This window comes from Syngnathus acus, chromosome 10 (genome assembly GCF_901709675.1).
Source record: "Syngnathus acus chromosome 10, fSynAcu1.2, whole genome shotgun sequence".
In the NCBI taxonomy this organism is placed as follows: Eukaryota; Metazoa; Chordata; class Actinopteri; order Syngnathiformes; family Syngnathidae; genus Syngnathus; species Syngnathus acus.
In genome coordinates, this window is record NC_051095.1 from 5,379,689 (window position 1) to 5,391,790 (window position 12,102).

Consider the following 12,102-nt stretch of genomic DNA (forward strand, 5'->3'; position numbering starts at 1 on the left):
TTCTATGTTACGAGGACAACGGATGAAATTTAGCTCCGGCTAATTCCGACTGGTTTTACACTGGGATGTTTGTATATTTGTCTGTATCTTTAGTGTTCATCAAACGGGTACTGTCCTGTCTAAATAAATAAAATAAAATAAAAAAATAAAAAAATGATACATACGGTTACGGTTGTACATTGTATAATTTTGCGTAGAACATGAACAGTGTGTGATGTTTATAACGGGTCGTCTGTACCCGGAAGTAGTTGACAGTGAGCGGGAGTTTCGCCGGGTCTTGACTGTAACTGCCGCTATTGTGTGTGTTTTTCAGTAAATTTATTATTATATAAGTACATTTATTATTATTTAAATGCTATTATTACATCAGGGTAAGTATTTCTTTACACACGCGTGCGTGGAGTGATTCGCGTCCATGCGTGCGACATTCATATTTTCAATATTAGTGAGGTACAGGACTATGTTCGTATATTTGGGGTATTTTTATATTCTTTGAGATGCATTTCTCTCCATTTTCCATTGAAAACATGAATGTTTATCCCAAAAATTTTACATTTTTCTCTTTTGTTTCTAAATTTAATCAAGGGCCACTCAAAGTGTGGTTGGGGGCTGCATGTGGGCCGATGGTCCAGCAGTTGCCTATGTCCGGTATACATAAGTGTTGACAGGCTTAAATTTTGATAGAAGGATTTCCATTTGCATACAATTTGTGGCCAGACAACAAATTATATTCCAGTCCTGCTCATCGGTATTGGCATCCCTTTATTTTTTGCCTACATTATTTTTTTTGCATTCATTGCCAGAAAGCTCTATTTTTGTTTCGTCCATCCAGAAAACATCTTCCTCGAAGGCTTGTGGTTTGTCCAGGTACTCCTTGGCAAAGTTTAGTTGTACCTTTTCATATGGTTGCCTGTCTTTCTTGGCCTTTGCCCATGACAGCCTGTTTAGTTCCATGTGCTGCGTATGGTACGTGTTGCACAGTGAGTTTTCAAAAAAAAAGTTCTCACATTATTTATTGCTTTAAATGGTTGTTTATCATTTGCTCTTTTGGGAAAAACACAAGTTCTCTATAGAAAATAAAATATTTCACTTGTTTTTTTTTCTCTCAGGACACATTCTGTATTATGTACATTCACTTCATGGGTGTCGATAATAATGAGCAGGACCCTACAAGAGTGTTGGTAAATCCCAGCAGGGTAAGTTTTATTGTATTTTTTTTTTTTACACAGTCACATTTTTCATATTGCTTCTTATAGTGTATAAAGATTTTTTATTTCTCTATATATTGTACTAAGTCTTTTGTTCCTATACAATCAACAAAGAATTTGTTTAGTATACAGTGTAAATAGGTTTAAATTGTTGTAGCAGTCTGTTTTTGAGTTCTCCAATAAACCCTGGTCCAAGCTGCCTATGGTCGCCCTGCTCCATTCCATCCATGACAGTAGCGCCTTAAGGTTTCCAGTGTTACATAGTGACCAGAAAGTTTTCTTTCATTAGTGTACATTGTTTAAAGGCTTTGATATTATACAGTGTACAAAGGCTTTATTTTTTATATAGTTTTAAAAGGCTTTAATTTGTACATAGTGTATAACAACTTTCATTTGTGTGAAATGGCTAAAGACTTCAGTTCTTACACAGTGTACAAAGCTCCCATATAAATAGTATCTACAGGCTTTAATTTTACTAGACAGTCAGAAAATCTAAATGCTTTCATCCTTATACAGTCTGCAAAAGCTTTAATTTACATACACTTCCATTTACATGTAACTTAATGATCGGCGATTCACAGCGACCAATTTTAGACCCCCTGAGATTTTTTGGCAAACTGGCCCAAGATGCTACTGCTGGCCCAGCAGTAACCATGACAACAGCACCATGCCAGATGCGGTGATGAGGCTCGTCTTGTGGCTTGCTGCACTTGAAACTATTAAGAAGAACATATAAAACAATAAGCTTCTAATAATTGTGCAAAAATTACGTTTTTTGTTTTATATAGCTTACGTATGGATGAGGTGGGGGCTATAGTCCCTTCATCGCCACTACCGGACAGTTCGTTGTCGCCAAATGGTTCGTCATCGCTGAACAGGTTTTCTTGGCCATAGGCAGTCATAAACACCCAGGCCAATATCAAAACTAAAACCATTTTTTTGGACATTGCTTTCAAAGCACTCCCTGTAATGATGGCAAAAGGTCAGTTTTTATCAAATTCTGACAATATGAAATAAACACATCTGCTCCAATGGTTTAGATTAAAATAAATACATATCAAATTAATCTACAATTTTGGGATTAAGACTATATTATTTTACAATTTGTTGCATCTTGAAATATACAGGACGATCAAATTGATCAATCTTAAAGTTTTTGCGGGTGCGTACTACAATTAATTGTATAATTGACAAATTTACGAGTCTTCATGAAATTTGCATAGCAGTAACACAACAAAATCAGCATATATTTTGATTGTACATATTATGCAGCCTACCTTAAAATGTGTGAATTGAAGCAAAAAGCTGTAATCTATGATCTTTCTGGAAAAAATGCGTTTCTTCACAGGTGAAAATTCTTGACAACCACTTATATGGGTTCTACATGGGGCGGAGATATAAATTGATAAGCCACAGCCTTTGGGGGGGGGGGGAAATACTCCTACTGTGTCATTCGTCAACAATATCGCTTCAACAACATTAAGTACCGTAATTTTCGGACTATAAGTCGCACCGGAGTATAAGTCGCACCAGCCATTAAATGCCCAAAAAAGTGAAAAAAAACCATATATATGTATATAAATCGCTCCTGAGTATAAGTCGCCCCCCACCCAAACTATGAAAAAAAAACGCGACTTATAGTCCGAAAATTACGGTACTCGTGTACTTGTATTGTAAATGCCACTAAATTGAGAATCTGATTATTTTTTTGATTTTACTTCTTTATTATAATAATTATAATAATAGTCTTTCTAAAAACAGACAGACTCAGTCAAGGGCTTTTTTTTTTTTTAACAGTAATACTAACATAATAATACTAGTAATCACCAAGATGAAATGCTGTCTTACCCGTTTCACCACAAATTTAACGTTGTCGACCCAATCCTATCTACAAGATGATCTGATAGTATTGCAGTCTCTAAAAATATCTCATACAAATGTCTCATACTCGTTATCAGCAATTCCTCTCCAATCTTTCTTCCATTGTTTTGAATTGAAATCAGAAGACGCCAGCATCATCGTGTGACGTCAGTGCTTCCCCAGTCATGAAACCTACAGCACGTCACTGCATCTAATTATCTGTCACGGAAACATTTGGATCATTGTTTTGTTCTATGGGGATGGCTAGCGTGATGTCACTAGACGTCGGCACGTCATTTGGGGTTGACGTCTTCTCAAAAATACATAGTTCATGGGACACATTTAATCCAGACAAACAGGTTGTAGGGGTACATTTGCCTGTCTTGTGTGCCGACACCGCGAGTTCGATTCTCGCATATAACGGTGTGAATATATGTGTGTATGTGCAACCCAAAAAAAAAAAAAAAAAAACCACTATAGGTCAGGTGTTGTGCATAACTGTTTCCTCTGTTATTCACGGTGGGAATTCATTACATCGCCTATGGCGCACCTTGTGGACATTTAGTCCAAAGATTACACTTTGGGGAGCTTCTATATTCTATAATGTACCTTATTTAGAAGAACACATACTATATACAACTAAAAAAATTTCCATGCCACTACTAGAATGTTATTTTTCAATATTTGCTGAAAACATTTGACATTTTGCTGCAATTCTTCAATGTTATCCATTTTAACCATGTTCATTTGTTTTGGAATAGAAACTGCACACACGCACAAACACACACACGTCACTTGTCAGCTTGACTCATTCAGTGTTGTTTCATTCCACTTTGGTTTCCGCTTCTAATATTAGAGAGGCTCATCAACATGCTCGTCCTTTTCATTTTTTTTTGTCAATGGCATGACGTAATGGTCACCTAAAGCACATTGTTCATTGATTCACCTTTTTCCACGATTGACAAAATTGAAATTGTGGTTGGCTAATTGGAGATGGAAAGTTATTTCGGTTTGTCCAGGTAGCAACGGGTCAACATTTCCATCACATCCCAGTCTTTAGAAATGCTGAGTGTTGCTGTATTAATCCCTTTGTAGTTATCGGGGAGTATGAATACCGTATTTTCCGCACTATTAGGCACGCTTAAAAACTGAAAATTTACTCAAAAAAACACAGATTTCCACAATTTCCCAGAAAGAAATCTGTCAGAATGTTGATTATCAAAATCTGCTTAAAAGGTTCCTTCAAATGTAAAATAACGTAAATTGGTTATTTCTCAACATAAGATCATTCGGGCCGAAACTTGGCGGGTTCTTAAAGTCCAGGCATCAAATGACCTCAAAACGAGATTTTGTGAAAATTATTGGTGAGGAAGAGCTCATGTACTTAACTCATTAAAAGGGAATGTAATTTGTTCTGGAGGATTCTGGAGCAAATCGAAGTACTCATTTGATGTTTGTAAAAAAAGACTACACTAGGTTTCAATTACTGGTTTCTTTTCACGGCCAGCCAAGGTGTTGTAACAAGAATGAGTGCCAAAATCACATCTCTAAGTGCTTAAATTCTTATAGTACCTTAAGGTTTCAAGTCTTATATAGTGACCAGAAAGTTTTCTTTCATTAGTATACATTGTTAAAAGGCTTTGATTAATATACAGTGTACAGAGGCTTTAATTTGTATATAGTTTTAAAAGGCTTTAATTTGTACACAGTGTATAACAACTTTCATTTGCATGGCATGTCAAAAGACTTCAGTTCTTACAGTGTCCAAAGCTTCCATTTAAATAGTATCTACAGGCTTTAATTTTACTAGTCAGTAAGAAAATCCAAAAGCTTTTGTTCTCATACAGTGTGCAAAAGCATTGATTTACATACACCTCCCTATAAATATAGCTTAATGATATGGCAATCGGCGATCCCTGGCGACCAATTTTGCCAAATCGGCCCAAGATGCTACTGCTGGCCCACCAGTAACCATGACACCAGCACCATGCCAGATGCGGTGATGAGGCTCGTCTTATGGCTCGCTGCGCTTGAAATCACTATTAAGAAAAAGATATAAAATAATAAGCCTCTAATAATTGTGCAAAAATTACTTTGTTTTCTTTATATAGCTTACGTATGCCGTTGACAAAAATGGATGAAGTGTCCACGTTGAAGGCTGTGATGTCGGACGCCGCGTTGATCAAAACGTTAGCAATGGCATTATTGCTGGGCACCAGGCTGGATTCGAATCTCAAGTCCATGGAGTTGACAATAGAGCCATTACTGCAAAAAAAATCCTCACTCATGAATACTCAGCCAGAAATACACCTCTACTTTATTTATTTATTTACCTGAATGACGTTACTGTCAGGTCGTTGAATGAAGAAAACGTGACATTGTAGAATGGTTCAAGCTGTAGAGAAAGCGTCACAATGTATCAGCTTTGTTTATCGCATAGTTGGAATGCAGAGAATCAAGTATTGCAATGAGTAGGCTGAATTTTGGTGGCTTCACAGCAGGATGAGTCGGAATGCTCCGTATCACTGTTAACATAAACGCTAAAAATGAAGCCTTTTCTGTGGGCTACCACTACTACTTTTTTTGTAATTATAATTATGGGAATACTTGAATCTCAGCATTTAACAAAAAACTGTTATTTTTGTCAAATGCTGAGAATCAAGCATTCTGACGACTGTCAACATTTGCAAAAAAAATGAAACAGTTTGAGCTTGCGCCTAAATTAGCGTGAATGCTTTTTCCCCCAGAATTTCTCCAACCTAACACTTTTGTAAGCTCCATAACGTTTTGTAAGTCAAAACAATTAGGGAAGGTGCTTTACTCTAATGCTGTTGTGAATCTCAAAACATTTTTCCAAGGGCCTCACCGTCATCTTGATGAGTTCCGCTCGACTGATAAACGCAGCAGATGACTGATTGAGCAAGTCGCTTGTGAACACCTCGCCGACAGACGTAAACCTCAAAGTCCGAGTGGTGAGTGATGTGCTCGTCACGGGGTTCTCGGTGGACGCCATAGCTGGAGCCGCAGTGGCGTTGGGTTTTGCTGTTGTCAAATTTCTTTGCGGAGAGTCTGGCACAACAATCGGGAGACACTTGGTTCATCCTTGTACTCACAACAAATTTACTACAACAAAAATTACTAGACCAAAAATTCTTGCTACTCCCTAATAAACCTCCACCGATGGCACAAAAATTACAAAAATGGTTTTAACATCCCAACGGCGGACATGGCCAAGCTGTTGACGGCGGGAGAACTCACCAATGACTTCAATGCTCTCAACGAAAAGGTTGAAGGTGTTGTTGGGCTGGCCGAGCATTTCCTCCAAGGTAGCGACGACGTCCTCGTCCGCGGGAGTGGTAGATGTGTTCTTGAACTCCAGTCCAACTTCCACTTGCGTCTTATCCATTCGCGTCAACACCACAGCGCGGCTGTGTGGAAAGACCCAAAATATGTTTTCATTTGGATACAGCTTCATATATTCTCAATTCTCAAAACAAGTGCACAAACTTACAAAATTCGAATAACAAAGGTACGAATAAAGACAATGCCATATCTCGTCCTGTAGATGATGTCATACTGTAACATGGGAAAAAAGGTGACAAATTAGAAGCCAGAAAAACATTAAAAGCCAGGACAAAAAGCATCGTGAGGATGTCAACTGGACCCACCGCAGTCACAACCCTCCTTTCAAGAGCTTTGTACTGTGGACTGTTGACGTTGTTGAATTCTTCCACAAACGGTTCCCCCAAAGTTGCCGACAGCACAACAACCGGTGGTGAAGATGTGGGGACTACTGCTGGAGTTGTTGGATTTGGAGCAGTAGGCCCCTGAGTGATTGTTGGCCCTTTAGTTGTTGTAGGGACATTGGTAGGAGTTGGTCCTACATTGATGGTTGGCCCTTTAGTTGTAGGGACATGGGTGGGGGTTGGCTCTTGAGTGATGGTTGGCCCTTTAGCTGTAGGGACATGGGTGGGGGTTGGCTTTTGAGTGATGGTTGGCCCTTTAGTTGTAGGGACATCGGTGAGTGTTGGCTCTTGAGTGATGGTTGGCCCTGTAGTTGTAGGGACATGAATGGTGGTTGGCTCTTGAGTGATGGTTGGCTCGTTAGTTGTAGGGAGATGGGTGGGGGTTGGCTCTTCAGTGATAGTTGGCTCGTTAGTTGTAGGGACATGGGTGGGGTTTGGCTCTTGAGTGATGGTTGGCTCGTTAGTTGTAGGGACATGGGTGGGGGTTGGCTCTTGAGTGGTAGTTGGCTCTTGAGTGGTAGTTGGCTCGTTAGTTGTAGGGACATGGGTGGGGGTTGGTCCTTGTGTGATGGTTGGCCCGTTCGCTGTAGGGACATGGGTGGGGGTTGGCTCTTGAGTGATAGTTGGCTCGCTAGTTGCAGGGACATGGGTGGGGGTTGGCTCTTGAGTGATAGTTGGCTCGTTAGTTGTAGGGACATGGGTGGGGGTTGGCTCTTGAGTGATAGTTGGCTCGTTAGTTGTAGGGACCTGGGTGGGGGTTGGCTCTTGAGTGATAGTTGGTTCGTTAGTTGTAGGGACATGGGTGGGGGTTGGCTCTTGAGTGATGGTTGGCTCGTTAGTTGCAGGGACATGGGTGGGGGTTGGCTCTTGAGTGATAGTTGGCTCGTTAGTTGTAGGGACATGGGTGGGGGTTGGCTCTTGAGTGAGATTTGGCGCGTTAGTTGTAGGGACCTGGGTGGGGGTTGGCTCTTGAGTGATAGTTGGTTCGTTAGTTGTAGGGACATGGGTGGGGGTTGGCTCTTGAGTGATGGTTGGCTCGTTAGTTGTAGGGAGATGGGTGGGGGTTGGCTCTTCAGTGATAGTTGGCTCGTTAGTTGTAGGGACATGGGTGGGGTTTGGCTCTTGAGTGATGGTTGGCTCGTTAGTTGTAGGGACATGGGTGGGGGTTGGCTCTTGAGTGGTAGTTGGCTCTTGAGTGGTAGTTGGCTCGTTAGTTGTAGGGACATGGATGGGGGTTTGCTCTTGAGTGATAGTTGGCTCGTTAGTTGTAGGGACATGGGTGGGGGTTGGCTCTTGAGGGGTAGTTGGCTCGTTAGTTGTAGGGACATGGGTGGGGGTTGGCTCTTGAGTGATAGTTGGCTCGTTAGTTGTAGGGACCTGGGTGGGGGTTGGCTCTTGAGTGATAGTTGGTTCGTTAGTTGTAGGGACATGGGTGGGGGTTGGCTCTTGAGTGATGGTTGGCTCGTTAGTTGCAGGGACATGGGTGGGGGTTGGCTCTTGAGTGATAGTTGGCTCGTTAGTTGTAGGGACATGGGTGGGGGTTGGCTCTTGAGTGAGATTTGGCGCGTTAGTTGTAGGGACCTGGGTGGGGGTTGGCTCTTGAGTGATAGTTGGTTCGTTAGTTGTAGGGACATGGGTGGGGGTTGGCTCTTGAGTGATGGTTGGCTCGTTAGTTGTAGGGAGATGGGTGGGGGTTGGCTCTTCAGTGATAGTTGGCTCGTTAGTTGTAGGGACATGGGTGGGGTTTGGCTCTTGAGTGATGGTTGGCTCGTTAGTTGTAGGGACATGGGTGGGGGTTGGCTCTTGAGTGGTAGTTGGCTCTTGAGTGGTAGTTGGCTCGTTAGTTGTAGGGACATGGATGGGGGTTTGCTCTTGAGTGATAGTTGGCTCGTTAGTTGTAGGGACATGGGTGGGGGTTGGCTCTTGAGGGGTAGTTGGCTCGTTAGTTGTAGGGACATGGATGGGGGTTTGCTCTTGAGTGATAGTTGGCTCGTTAGTTGTAGGGACCTGGGTGGGGGTTGGCTCTTCAGTGATAGTTGGCTCGTTCGTTGTAGGGACATGGGTGGGGGTTTGCTCTTGAGTGATAGTTGGCTCGTTAGTTGTAAGGACATGGGTGGGGGTTGGCTCTTCAGTGATAGGTGGCTCGTTAGTTGTAGGGACATGGGTGAGGGTTGGCTCTTGAGTGATAGTTGGCTCGTTAGTTGTAGGGACATAGGTGGGGGCTACAGTCCCCTCATCGCCACTACCGGACTGTCCGTCGTCGCCGCTGCCGGACTCTCCGTCGCCGCTGCCGGACTCTCCGTCGCCGCTGCCGGACTCTCCGTCGCCGCTGGACGGGGTTTCTTGGCCATAGGCAGCCATTAACACCCAGGCCAATATCAAAACTAAGACCAGTTTTTTGGACATTGCTTTCAAAGCACTCCCTGAAATGATGGCAAAAGGTCAGTATTTATCGAGTTCTGACAATATGAAGTAAACACATCTGCTCCAATGGTGTATATTAAAATAAATACATATCAAATTAATTTACAGTTTAGAGATTAAGACTACCGTTTTTTTCCATGTATAATGCACCCCCATGTATAATACGCACCCTAAAAATGGCATGTCGATGCTGGAAAAAAGCCTGTACCCATGTATAATATGCACCCAAATTTTGACCTTTTTTTTAATTATTATTTATTTATTTAATTTTTTTAAAGTCCCAATGATCGTCACACACGCGTCTGGGTGTGGTGAAATTTGTCCTCTGCATTTGACCCATCCCCGTGTGATTTTGATCCATCCCCTGGGGGAGAGGGGAGCAGTGAGCAGCAGCGGCGCCGCGCTCGGGAATCATTTGGTGATCTAACCCCCCAATTCCAACCCTTAATGCTGAGTGCCAAGCAGGGAGGCAATGGGTCCCATTTTTATAGTCTTTGGTATGACCCGGCCGGGTTACTTAAGTCCGTAAACATAAAAGTATTTCAGAAAAAAGATCATCTTTGGGAACAACCGGATGTTATTCTGCCGGTCAGTATCACTGCACATGCAGTAGCAAACTCGATAGCAAAGAAATATGTGAGACTCTCAACGGGATCACCAATATTTGAGTGATGTTCCAGTTATTTATCACAATTATTTATTATTATAATAATAATATATATAATATATATAATAATTATTTATTTATTATTCACAATTGTCATGGTGATCTTTCTGGTGATTTCTTAACTAGGCTGGATGTATTTTTTTTGTTGGCGTTGATTTCTCCGACTGCCCAGAAAGGCACCACCGCGATCAGTTAGGTTAAAATGAAAAGAGAGGAAAGTGATGTTGTAAAGAACCATCCGTGACAAGATTTTCTTCAAAAATTGTTGTACCATGATTTTCTTCACAAAAAATAAAAAATTAAATAAAAAAATAAAAATTAAAAAAAAAATTGTACCCCTGTATAATGCGCACCCCAGATTTTAGGACAATAAATTAGTTAAATTTTGCGCATTATACATGGAAAAAAACGGTATATTATTTTTTGCGGTTGCGTACTACAATTAGTTGTACAGGGTCTGGCAAAATGATCTGACACATTTGTATGTTTAATAAAATGCAAATAAATTAAAGAAACAAAACAGTTTTTTTTTTATTTTCGAAAAGTACATATAATGCCGTTTTGTTTTGTTTCGTTTCATTTCATTTTCGTTTTGTTTTCGAATAATGTTATATAATAATGAATAATGAGCAATCTTAAAGTTTTTGCGGTTGCGTACTACAATTAATTGTATTATTGGCATGAAATTTGCATCGCAGTAACACAACATAATCAGGATATATTTTGACTGTACATATTATGGAGCCTACCTTTGAATCTGTGAAGTGAAGCAAAAGGCTGTAATCTATGATGATCTTTTTGAAAACAATGCTTTTCTTCACAGGTGAAAATTCTTGGCAACCTTTTATATGGGTTCTACATGGGGCGGAGATATAGGTTGAGAAGCCACAGCCTTCGGGGGAAAAAATACTCCTACTCTGTCATTCTTCAACAATATCGCTTCAACAACATTAAATACTCGTGTACTTGTAATGTAAATGCCACTAAATTGAGAGTCAGGTATTTTTTAAATTTTGCTTAATGTCATTTTAAATGGATTTTTAACACATTTTGTAAATTTGTGCAGTTCAGTATTTAAGATACACAACAAAACAAGCCTCAACCAATGAGGTGTTTTGCATAAAGGTCTCCCCCCACATGCCATCTTCACGCTCCTTAACTTCAAATTCTCTCGCAACCCAGTGAACATTGACGCATGACCAAAATATCCTGTGGGTCTTCAATTTTGTGACACATTATGATGCGACTACTACTACACAATAAATATCCCATAATGACAGCACTAGTGTTATGTGACCTCTGCAGAAACTCAGCCAATAGCATGTCAGATGGGGGCAGGGCCAGCGACATTTTAGGTTGTTTTCAAGAAGCCTTTGGAAGATCGTTTATCTTCCATCAGATTGTCTTTCATGGAAACATCTCGATCATTTTTTTGTACAATGGGGATGGCTAGCGTGACGTCACTGGACATTGGCACGTCGTTTGGAGTTGACGTCCTCTCAAAAATACAGTAATCCCTCGCTACATCGTGGTTCATTTATCACGGCTTCAGTACATAGCGGATCCCCCCCAAAAATATAATAAATTCTAGATAAAAATTCTAAAGTGAGGAATTATGGCAACATAGTTGCCCGCACACCAGCAGAAGACAGGGAGTGCCCACACAATTGCAGTATGTACAGAACTGTCATAATAATGAGTTCTAAACACATATTTACAGTATTGTATCTTGTTATAAAAAAATTATAATAAGAAAAGAGTTCTAAAATCATATTTACAGTATGTATACTATAGCTACATCTACTTATGTTACACACACACACGCACACACACACGTATCATTTATATTATTTATACATTATTTTCTATATGTCATTTACACTATTAATATAGTATTTACATGTTTGAAATTGCCTTTCTTGTGTGCCGACAGCCTGAGTTCAAGCACTATAGTTCAGGTGTTTAGTCGGTTTGCAAAAGGAGCTGCACGTGTTGTGCGTAACTTCATTACGTAAACTTTAGCGCGCCCTTGTGGACATTTAGTCCAAAGACTACACTTTGGAGAACTTCTATACTGCACCTTATTTAGAAGAACACATACTATATGCAACTGTAAAATATTTACATGCCACTACTAGAATGTTATTTTTCAATATTTACTGAAAACATTTGACATTTTGCTACAATTCTCCAGTGT

The 12,102-nt window shown here is 40.5% G+C and overlaps 1 protein-coding gene and 1 long non-coding RNA gene across 2 annotated transcripts; both read right to left on the reverse strand.

The window, feature by feature from the left end:
- Positions 1–1,715: 1,715 nt before the first annotated feature.
- Positions 1,716–2,676, reverse strand: LOC119128779. The gene is made up of 3 exons (XR_005099077.1): positions 2,486–2,676; positions 2,002–2,172; positions 1,716–1,924 (listed from the first exon to the last, which is right to left on the reverse strand). It is a non-coding gene; the product is annotated as an uncharacterized LOC119128779 (long non-coding RNA).
- A 2,071-nt stretch (positions 2,677–4,747) lies between these two features.
- Positions 4,748–11,036, reverse strand: LOC119129674 (cell surface glycoprotein 1-like). The gene is made up of 9 exons (XM_037263044.1): positions 10,655–11,036; positions 7,319–9,237; positions 6,737–6,988; positions 6,580–6,644; positions 6,327–6,496; positions 5,935–6,137; positions 5,402–5,463; positions 5,185–5,333; positions 4,748–5,107 (listed from the first exon to the last, which is right to left on the reverse strand). Exons 2-9 carry the CDS (start codon positions 9,218–9,220, stop codon positions 5,019–5,021), a joined length of 2,892 nt encoding a protein of 963 aa, XP_037118939.1. The 5' UTR covers positions 9,221–9,237; positions 10,655–11,036; the 3' UTR covers positions 4,748–5,018.
- Positions 11,037–12,102: the final 1,066 nt, after the last annotated feature.

Excerpts from the sequence above, each read along its gene's own strand:
- LOC119129674 (XM_037263044.1), bottom strand. The coding sequence starts at position 9,220 with ATGTCCAAAAAACTGGTCTTAGTTTTGATATTGGCCTGGGTGTTAATG. Across the intron at positions 6,645-6,736 it reads AAAGGAGGGTTGTGACTGCG|TATGACATCATCTACAGGAC; the intron begins GTGGGTCCAGTT and ends CCCATGTTACAG. Across the intron at positions 5,334-5,401 it reads CTGACAGTAACGTCATTCAG|TAATGGCTCTATTGTCAACT; the intron begins GTAAATAAATAA and ends TTTTTTTTGCAG.